This window comes from Benincasa hispida, chromosome 6, assembly GCF_009727055.1.
Source record: "Benincasa hispida cultivar B227 chromosome 6, ASM972705v1, whole genome shotgun sequence".
Lineage (NCBI taxonomy): Eukaryota > Viridiplantae > Streptophyta > Magnoliopsida > Cucurbitales > Cucurbitaceae > Benincasa > Benincasa hispida.
In genome coordinates this window covers 49,349,239-49,359,443 of record NC_052354.1, presented here as the reverse complement: position 1 = coordinate 49,359,443, position 10,205 = coordinate 49,349,239, and the positions used below count along the sequence as shown (strand labels likewise).

General features: G+C 29.4%; 1 protein-coding gene across 1 annotated transcript; it reads left to right on the top strand.

Moving 5' to 3' along the window:
• Positions 1-5,334: 5,334 nt before the first annotated feature.
• On the top strand, positions 5,335-6,812 carry LOC120080069. Its single transcript, XM_039034623.1, has 2 exons — positions 5,335-6,127; positions 6,304-6,812. The coding sequence occupies exons 1-2, from the start codon at positions 5,487-5,489 to the stop codon at positions 6,671-6,673; spliced, it is 1,011 nt and encodes a 336-aa protein (XP_038890551.1). The 5' UTR covers positions 5,335-5,486; the 3' UTR covers positions 6,674-6,812.
• Positions 6,813-10,205: the final 3,393 nt, after the last annotated feature.

Here is a 10,205-nt window from a genome sequence, read left to right as displayed (position 1 = left end):
TACTTCGAATAACTGGTCGATCGGTAAGACAAAAAAAAAATGAGGTTATAAAATTGTAATCGATATCATTAATGATATTTCTATTAGTAAGACAAAATAGGCCAGATCGGTAAGATCAGTAAGACAAAGAAAAGGGGGTTAAAGGGGCCGAAATCGCTATCGATATTTACATCAGTAAAGCAGTATCGCCTCATTTTGAAGGGCAAATGATGGAAGTTGAGACAAAAATATTCATATCAAATATGTAGGTCTCATTGCATATTCAGACACAATTGGATTGAGGATCTTCCCATTTCAATCCGTAAAGCGGTATCGCCTCATTTCAAAGGGCAAATGACGGAAGTTTAGACACAAATATTCTTACCAAATATGTAGGCCTCACGCAGACGCAATTAGATTGAGGACTTTCCCATCTCAATACGGATGGTACATTAGATTCTACTTTTAATTATAATTACGAATGATACAGTACATCCTACTTTTAAAATAATCTATTGGAACCCACGAAACGAATTGTGATTGATTTATATTCATTTCCCCGTGTAAATGTGACCTAAGATCATAAATATTTAGGGGTGGGGGGCTTGAGATTTTTAGGTTTTCACAAAAGAATTTGGCTTATCTTCAATTATTGTTTTAAGAATTTGAATGTTCATATAAGACAAGAAGGGAGACAGATGTCAATGTAGGAGTAGTTGAATGCATCATTTTATCTCTTAAAGGGTCATGTCATTGATAACTTCACACAAGATAGCTCAATCTTATTAAGTATATACATTGTGAAGAAAGAGTATTTAATAATATTGGAAAATAATAGCCACAAACATATATCAAAGTTAGAACTGGAAATTAAAATAAAAAAATTTCAATTAAAAATAAGTTAGTATAAAAACTTGTTTTTTGTCCAATGATAAAAAAATAGCTGTTAGATTATATAGGGTTTAAGTACTATTTTGGTCCTATATTTAGGATTTTGATTCATTTTGGTCAATATACGTTCAACTTTGGTTCATTTTGGTTCATATACTCTCCAAATGTTCTTTTTGGTTTTTGTATTTTGAAAAAGTGACCATCTTGGTTCTTTCATTTTCTAGAGATTAAAATGGCCACTTTTTGAAAGTTTAAGAACAAAAATGATTTGAAGAAAGTACAAGCACCAAAATGAACATTTTGAAAGTATAGGAACTAAAGTGAACCAAAGTTAAAAGTATAAGGATAAAAATGAACCAATCCCAAAAATATAAGGACAAAAATGAACCAACTTCAAAAGTATAAGGACCAAAGTAGTATTTAAACCATTATATATTATATATTGTTAGTAGGATAAAAATTAGAATTGAATATCAAAATATTATGATTTAAAAGGTTAGCCTAAATAATGAGACTGAGAGTTATATAACATAAAAAATTCAGGTACATGAAGTTGAAAAACTATTAAAAAAAAATCTAAAACATGTAAAAGAAAAAAATAGTGAAACTCAATCCAACTATACAATCCAAACACATGCATTAAAAATCAGTAGATTTAACTCAACTCTACATCCAAACGCATGTTTCAACATTTTTAGTAATAATGATTTCAGATAACAAATTTCTTCATAATTAGATTTTCAGTAATCTGAATGTTAAATTAGCAATCCAAACACCTATACATTTTTTAAATATATATAAGCCATAATTAGAAAGATAGCAAATGATTTTCATCTTAGAAACTTCCAAATCTTATGTATAGGAGTGTAATTATCTTTGATACCATCAAAATGGAATGTATCATGATGAAAAATCTTCAAAGAAAACACTAAAACTAATACATTCGAATTCTCTACACATCATCAAAAATATTGTTCTCTTCACTTTAAACACATTTTCATTTTATTCTTTGAACGTTCATGTATCAAAAGGAAATCCATTCTCGCTCCTCCCATTGTCAACGAAAAAAAAAAAAAAAATCAAAACCAAAAAAAAAAAAAAAATACCGAAAGTTTACTCATCCACCTTCGAAATCTATATCTAATTAGTTTTTGAACTTTCAAATGTGTCTAATAAATTATTAAGGCTCCATTTACTAATCATTTAGTTTTTGAAAATTAAACTTATTTCATCAACACTTACAATGATTTGCATCTTTTTAAGTATAATAGTTGAATTCTTAGTCAAATTCCAAAAACAAAAACAATTTTTTGAAAGCAATTTAACTTAGTTTTTTAAACCATTGATGAAAAGTAGATAATACAGTAAGAAATTATTTAATCTACTATTCATAAATTATAATTTTATCTAATGAGATTCTAAACTTTCATTTTAAAGTATAACATATCTATGATTTTACAAAATATCTAAGTTTAGGGACTACATTTATAAATTAGAAATGTAGGGACCAAATAGACACAAAGCTTAAAGTTTTGAGTTAAATATCTATTTGGATTGACTTTTTAAGTGTTTAAAAATATTTTTTTACATCGACGTGCTTTTTAAGCATTTAAAAAGTCAATCTAAACATGCAATACATTTGTAATTCAACCAAAAATTATATAAATTTAAAATACAAAAAAAAATAGTAATATTAAAGAAAGTTTTAAAAAAGTATTTAATAGAAAAAAAGAATCTCCTAAAAACTAAGAGAGCGTTTAGAGCAATGAGTTAGTTATTATAGTTCGGTTATAATAATTTATATTTAGAGGGTAGATTATTTTAGTTTTGGTTATTATAGTATGTGTTTGAGGTGTAAACTATTTTAGTTTAAGAAGAAAATAGTAAACGTTGTAGCAAAGAATAAAAAAATTATGAATGTAAAATAGTAAAAACGGAAGTAAATGAAGGGCTTTGAAATAGTATTCATTGTAGCTAATTGGAAATTACAAAATAATATTTATTGTAGTAAGATTAGTATAGTCTTAGGATAGTCCCGGCTCAAAATATTCTTAAAAAGTCATGGTTTGATACACACCCACAAGTCAATCAAATAATAATAATAAATAAATAAATAAATAAAAATGGTTAAAGAATTTTTCTTCAGGTCCCTCATATGCCTAACCCCTTTTGAGTTGGCTAAAAGAAAGCAAAGGCAATTTTTTTTTTAAGGGAATTTGGGTACATCAACAAACAACCATTTATTTATTTTGATTGAAAAAAGAAATAAAAAATGTAAAAAAGAAAAAAGAAAAAAGAAAAGAGTAATAATAATAATAATAATAATATATAAAGTTGGGAAGTGCAAAACAGCTAAGTTATTCATATAGATGAGATTGGCTGATTGAAAGGCGCAAATCAAGGAATCCAACACAATTGAACTGTTTTTCTCTCTAATGAGTGTACATTCAGTTTAGTGCTTTGCTTTCTTTTGTGTTCCTCTCATCAATGATTCAAAAAAGTTTCTTCTTTCAACCAATCAAACAAACAAAAAACCCTTTTTCTTTTTTCCATTAAAAAAATACATGTTTTATGATTCATAAATTATATTTTTGTGGCGTGTTTATACCATCAATTTTGAAGTTAGAAGTTTATTTTTTTCATCTCACATATAAAAAAAAAAGTTTATATACTCTATAATTTTGCGATGTCAAGTTTAATATGTAAGTTCGTTTATCTCAAATTATAGGTTCGTTGATTATATTATGCACTCTTTAATTATACACAACTAAACTCAAAAACAACATATACTTAAGTTCGTTTTATTTATTTCTCTTCACAATTTAAGACATGTAAGTTTTTTTTCCTTGAAATTTATGCTTGTTTTCTTCACATCTCTCTATAATAATGTTCACTTATCTCATGAAAATACTTGAATTTTTAGTTAAATTCTAAAAACAAAAATTAGTTTTTGAAAAACATTTTTTGCGGTGTCAAATTTTGGTTTGGTTTTTGAAAATATGAGTAGAATATAGATGGCAAAATCTAGATTCTAATTTTTATTTTTGGAAATTAAGCTTGTAAATACTATTTCAACCTATAAATTCCTCTGTTTTGTAAGCCACTTTCAAACCATGTCTTTAAAAAATCAAGTCAAATTTTAAAAACTAAAAAAAATAGCTTTCAAAATTTGACTAAGAATTCAAGTATTTCTTTTAATAAATGTGAAAACTATATTGTGAAATTTAGGATAAATGAAGCCTAACTTTTAAAAACATAAAATTTATTATCAAATCGAGTTTAAGTATATACACAATTAGATCTAAAGTTATTTTTTTGCTTCACTCAAAATGTGAGCTAAAACAACTTTCATTTTTTAGTGGACGAATTCTTGTCTCTCTTTTGTTTAAAACAATGTCAGATTTTTCATAACGATATTACTCTATGAGTATCATTGAGTTTTGATTTTTTTAAAAGAGATTGTTTTCCATGGATAAAAATAATTTAAGTAATTTTTTTTTAAAAGGAAAAGGTATTAAAAAAGAAAAAGAAAAAGAAGGCTATGAGTTTGAATTATTAATCTGTTGAGATTGAACTTTGGACAAGAAAATATATATAACATGTCATAGCTAATTCTTAATCAAAGTCATTCACTAATAAAGACAATTGAATAAAACTGGACTTTTGATGGATTGACATGTCATATCATTAATAATTTATAATGAAACAAAATACAACTCAAACCCACTTATTTGTTTTCATTCTAAATATAAAATTGAGTTTTATTTTACATCACCAAATCAATAAAATAGGTACACAACCCTAGTCTAGCCTCTCTTGAAGATGTAGTACCTTTATCAAACCATAAATATGAGAAAAAAATCACTCAATTATTACTAATAATAATAATTAAAAAAAATTACCAAACTTAATTTAAACACTAAAAAGGTCATAAATTTCAATGTCTACTCCACTCCTAAAACAAAAGTTTAATATCTCATTAGAAATAAAATTCTATTTTACATCTCCCTCACGAATCATTTCTCCATCGTTCGTCGCACAGTTTCACGCAATGCAATAACCTTTTCTCTCTTCTTCTGCATGCAAGACAGTAAGTTTCACTGGTTGTCGCTTAACCCTTTCTAGTTACTTCTCTTTCGAAAGGTAAAACTGTAAAGTTGAACCGAATTATGCCATTTACTTCGATTTAATTTCCCATATATATAATTTAAAAAATTTTGGCTAGTCCAAAGTATATACTTCATTTATTTACACTATGATATTTCTTAATAAATAATTTTTTTTAACACTAGTTGATCCACTTATTTTTAAAAGGATGCTAACATGACAAGCAAATTCATCCACCTCTTTCCCCACACACACTCACACTAATTGAGCTCAAAATATATATATATATTATATATATATATAATATATATATATATATATATTAATATTTTTCCGCTTCACGTCTCTCTTTTTTAATAAAGAAAAAAAAAACATTTTCACACACCCATTGGACTCAAATACCTCTCTCTCTCTCTCCATCCTTTTAATAAGAAAAAGAGACAGTTGTGGAAACCCATTGAGAGAGCTGAAAATCTCTCAAAGTTGAAGATTTTTGACCAACACAAAAAATGGTTCCATCTTGTTTTAGCCATTCCTCCATCTCGTCGACACTGTCCAATGAGCCACATCCACCACAATCCCTAATTAGTTGCATTTACCAAACCAATCTCTTCAATTCCCCCACTCTCCTCACCCTCACTTGGTCTCTCTCTCTCTCTTCTCACTCTCTCTCCCTCCATTCCTCTCCCACTCTCTCCACCACAATCTCTCTCTCCCCCTCCTCTTTCTCCCTTTTCTCTCCCACTTCCAAATCCATCTCCCTCCCCAACTCCCACAAGCTCAAGCTCCATTGGGACTTCTCTAAAGCCAAGTACACTCCCAACTCAGCTCAACCCATTTCTTCCTTCTACTTCGCCATCTCTTACGATGCCAAACTTCAATTCTTCATTGGCGATCTCCTTGACGATTTTGCCCGACGGGCTAAGACCGTCGCCCTGTCGGATCCTTCCCTACGGGACCACTCCACGCTCTTGTCTCGTCGAGATCACGTGTTTGAGCGACAAAATTACTATGTTTCCAGGGCCGACTTCTTGGGATCACTACGAGAGATTGCAGTCGAGCTGTGCAGTGGAGTCTTGAAAGTCTCCGTCGATGGAGAGGTTAAACTTGCTGTGAAACGACTTGCATGGAAGTTCAGAGGGAATGAGAGGTTGGTTATTGAAAACTATTTTGATTTGAATTTTATTTTGATCTCTTAATAACAACCATCAACTTGATGTTTTCAATGCACATGAAAAATAACCAATAAAATTCTCTTGAAAAACAAACATTTTGATGGGAATTGAATTTTTTGATTCCATTGTTTCCTTGTTTGTCCCACATTAGGTTCTTCGTCAGCGGCAACGCCGTCGACTTTTTTTGGGACGTCTTCAATTGGGTCAAAAGTGAAGGAGGCGGCGGCGGCGGACCGGGAGTTTTCGTTTTTCAAGTCGGAGAAGGCGGGGTTTGGCCAGAGGTCATCGGAGCCGAGGGGAAGCTGATGAAGCGGTGCTTGTCATCGTCGGCGGCCGGAATTGGATCGACGCCGGAAGCGGCGTTTCCGGCGATGTCGCCGGCGGGTTCGAGCTCGAGTGTGTTGCAGTGGGCGGAGGAGAGCAGCAGCGACGGCGGGAGGAGCTCGTGTTCGTCATCGTCAAGGTCAAGCGGAAACAATGGCGGATTCTCTCTGTTGTTGTACGCTTGGAGGAAGAACTGAAAGTCGGAACTTTTTTTTAAGTGTGGAAAAAAAATTGCATTTTAATTTTTTAATTTTTCAAATTTTGCTTCTGAAATATTTATTTTCTTGATTTGTATTTTGTAAATATATAGTTTTTTTTTTCATTTTCTAGATTATCGTGTAAATATTTAATCTAAATTTTGTGTTTTGATTATTAAGTTTTTTTTTTCCCTCTTTTTGAAGGTGAGTGGAAAATCGAACAACTAACCTAGAAGTTAATAATACAAGTTTATGTTAGTTGAGTTACGCTCGTTAGCTATTCTCAAGATTTGGTGTTGAGAAGTTTTCCTTAAAATTATTTTAGATAATATCATTAACTTATTTTTATAAAATATTTAAGATCTATTTTGTAGAGAATTTGACAACAAAAATTTGAAAATAAGGGATTAAATGAAAATAGAATTATATTTTATGTTTATAGATATGTGTTTGGTAGTAGTATTCAGAAATTGAATTCTAATTTAAACAATTACAAATTGGTTGTAGTTATCCACTAAATATTAATTGACCATGAGCTATAATTAATTTATTTATGAACATAATTTTATGTTAAAAAAATTTGTATAATTATTATTTTGTAACATTATATAATTTATAAGAAAAATTAAAATTTGTCCTTATGGTTTGAGGGAAGTTAAAGTTGAGATATTATGGTTTATAATTATGATTTACCTTCTGAGGTTGTTTGGGACGCTAAGTTGGAATAGAATATTTAGAGTTTATATGTTTGTAGAGTTTATATATCTGTAGAGTTTATATATCTATGTTTAGGGTGCAAAGTTATTTGGTTTGAGTTTAGATGTTTGTGTTTGGAGTAAAGAGTGGAGGTCATATGATTGGGGTATCTGATGCAATTTTCTGAACTCCAAATACTATGCTTTTATGATTACGATTTTTGTTTGGAACTTTTTTATTCAACAATTCTACCCATATTTATTTGAATAAAATATGGAATGCAATTTTTTCTTTTAATTTTGAAATTTCTTCTCTTTTCTTACTTTCTTTCTTTTTTGGTTAGTGAATAACAATTAACCTATTACATTTCTTGCAGAAATATAGTTAAATAAAATGAAAAATCAAAGAGAAATTAAAACTTTTGATTCCTAATTTTTCTCCATGAATTTTATTATCATCTTCTTCTTTTTCTTCCCCTTCCAGTTGTTGTTCTGTATTTTTACTTTGTCATGATTTTTTTAATTGAATCTTTCCCATAATCTTAGCAGCCAATGGAATGTCATTGCATTTATTCAACAATTTCACTTTCAATTCCTCCAAATTTAAAGGATTATCAGAGAACAAATTTCCAATTTTCACTAATTCTTACTCGAAAATATTTTAGGAAAAAATCTTCATTTTATGGTTTGTCTGTTATACATTACATACTTTTTAATTACATACATACTTTTCGTCTAAACATTCTTAACTCTCATTTAATATGTGAATTTAATTAAATAAAGATATAATTTATAGATTTTTATGTATAAATATTGTATTTAATGTAGACAAAATACAATCATTTATATAATCTACAATCCTACAACATACTTTAATAGTCATCAGTGTTATAATAGTTGAAAGTGGTCGTTGAAGTTGATTATTGAAGATGATTTTCGCTAGAGTTTGTAATCGGAGGTGGTTGTCGGAGCCTGAAATTGGTCACCAGGTTGTTGAAGCCCCAAGCTGGTCGTCGGAGTTGCTTGCTTGAAGGTGGTCATCGAAGGTGATTTTCATTGGAGTTTGTAGTCGAAGGTGGTTGTTGAAGTCTATGAAGGTGTTTATCGGAGTTGGTCATTGGAGTTTGTTGTCGGATGTGATTACCGGAGCCTGAAATTGATCATTGCACGAAGGTGGTCGTCGGAGTTGGATCACTGAGTTATCATCGGAGGTGGTTGTTGGAGCATGGAGTTGGTCGTTGGAGTTTTCATCGGAGGTGCTTGTCAGAGCCTGAAGTTGATTACCGGAATGTGACCACAATAGTCACCGATAGTAGCCAATGGGTGGAACCATTGAAAATATTGAAAGAAGGGAGAGTTGGTAAAACATAACAACTCAACTCCACCAACATTTAAAATTGGTTGGTCAATTATATTATACCAACTTAACTCAACTCATATTGGTGAGCCAAACACCCTTCCTATGGTTTGATAAAAGCTTCATCAACAGTCTTTATTGTAGAGATTATTTAAGAGGATTTAGCAAACCGCATGAACTATATATGAAGTTATATAAAACTATGGGAACTAAATTCTAAAATTTAAAACCATATGGAATAACATTTAATTTTATCCAAACCATTGAGATCAAATTTTGAGTTTAACCTAATTTATAATACATTACATAATTCATATTTAAATTTAAAAAATGAATCGAGTTTATAACATGACATACTATATTCCTAAATATTTTTTTTATTTAGTATAATTCTACATTTTAAATTTTAAAATTCAAATTATCGATACAATGAAAATATAAAAATATTGTTTATAGAATTTACACGGTTTGGATCAAAAAATCCAAAAGTAGCTTTCAAAAACAGAATTCGAGTTGTCTGCCAAACATATATTCGTCAAACTCAGTGAATCTGAAAACATAAAACATAATCTAAATTGCGAACCAAACAGGCCCTTACCAGTTAATGTTTAATAGATCATTGAACTTTTAATTTTATGTCAATTAAATTCACAAGATTCAAAAAATGACTAACAGATGCTTAAACTTTCAGTCTTGTGTCTAATAAATCTCTAAAACATCGTTTGATAACTATTTTTTTTTTTTTTTTAGTTTTTAGTTTTTGAAAATTAAGTTTATGTACTCGACTTTCATTTTTACATTTCTATGTTATGTTATCCACTTTTTAGCAATGTTTTCAAAGACCAAATTAAAATTAAAAAATTAAACTTGTTTTTTTTTCTTTTTAGATTTTGACTTTGAATTTAAAGGTTTATGGTCTAGGGACAAAAATTATATTTTTAATTGAATATGATCAATTAATTCATTTTTTAGAAATTTGAATATATAAAAAAACTTATTAGATACAAAACTAAAAGTTTCGAGAGATGTGTTAGACACAAATGTTAACATATAGAGACTTGTTCGATACAAAATTGAAGGTTCAAGGACACTCACATTTAAAAGTTTAAAGACCAAATAGACCCTAATTTAAAAGTTAATGAACCAAATTTGTAACTTATTAATAAAACAATAAGTCTGTATTTACTTCCAATAAACGTAATCAATAAATTGTAATATGAAAAGCGGTGATGTCACACCTTGTTCCAGGTTTCTCCTCTAACCTAGAACGAAGCGTGAAGACGTTAAACATCACTTCTCTCTATGAAATCTAACATCCCAACTCATGATATATCCTGTGCTCAAGATCAAACCCAGACTTCCAAACCAATTTCAAAAATAGTCTACATTCATTAATTGAGTTTAAGAATTCAACTTAGTTTAAATCATAGTACTGTTTAAAAAGATTTACAAACCAATAGTAAGGATTGTTTTTAACAAA

What these genes read in the sequence shown, in the direction of transcription:
- LOC120080069 (XM_039034623.1), top strand. Translation starts at nt 5,487, where the DNA reads ATGGTTCCATCTTGTTTTAGCCATTCCTCCATCTCGTCGACACTGTCC. An exon ending in AAGTTCAGAGGGAATGAGAG is followed by an intron (nt 6,128 to 6,303) that starts GTTGGTTATTGA and finishes GTCCCACATTAG; the next exon opens with GTTCTTCGTCAGCGGCAACG.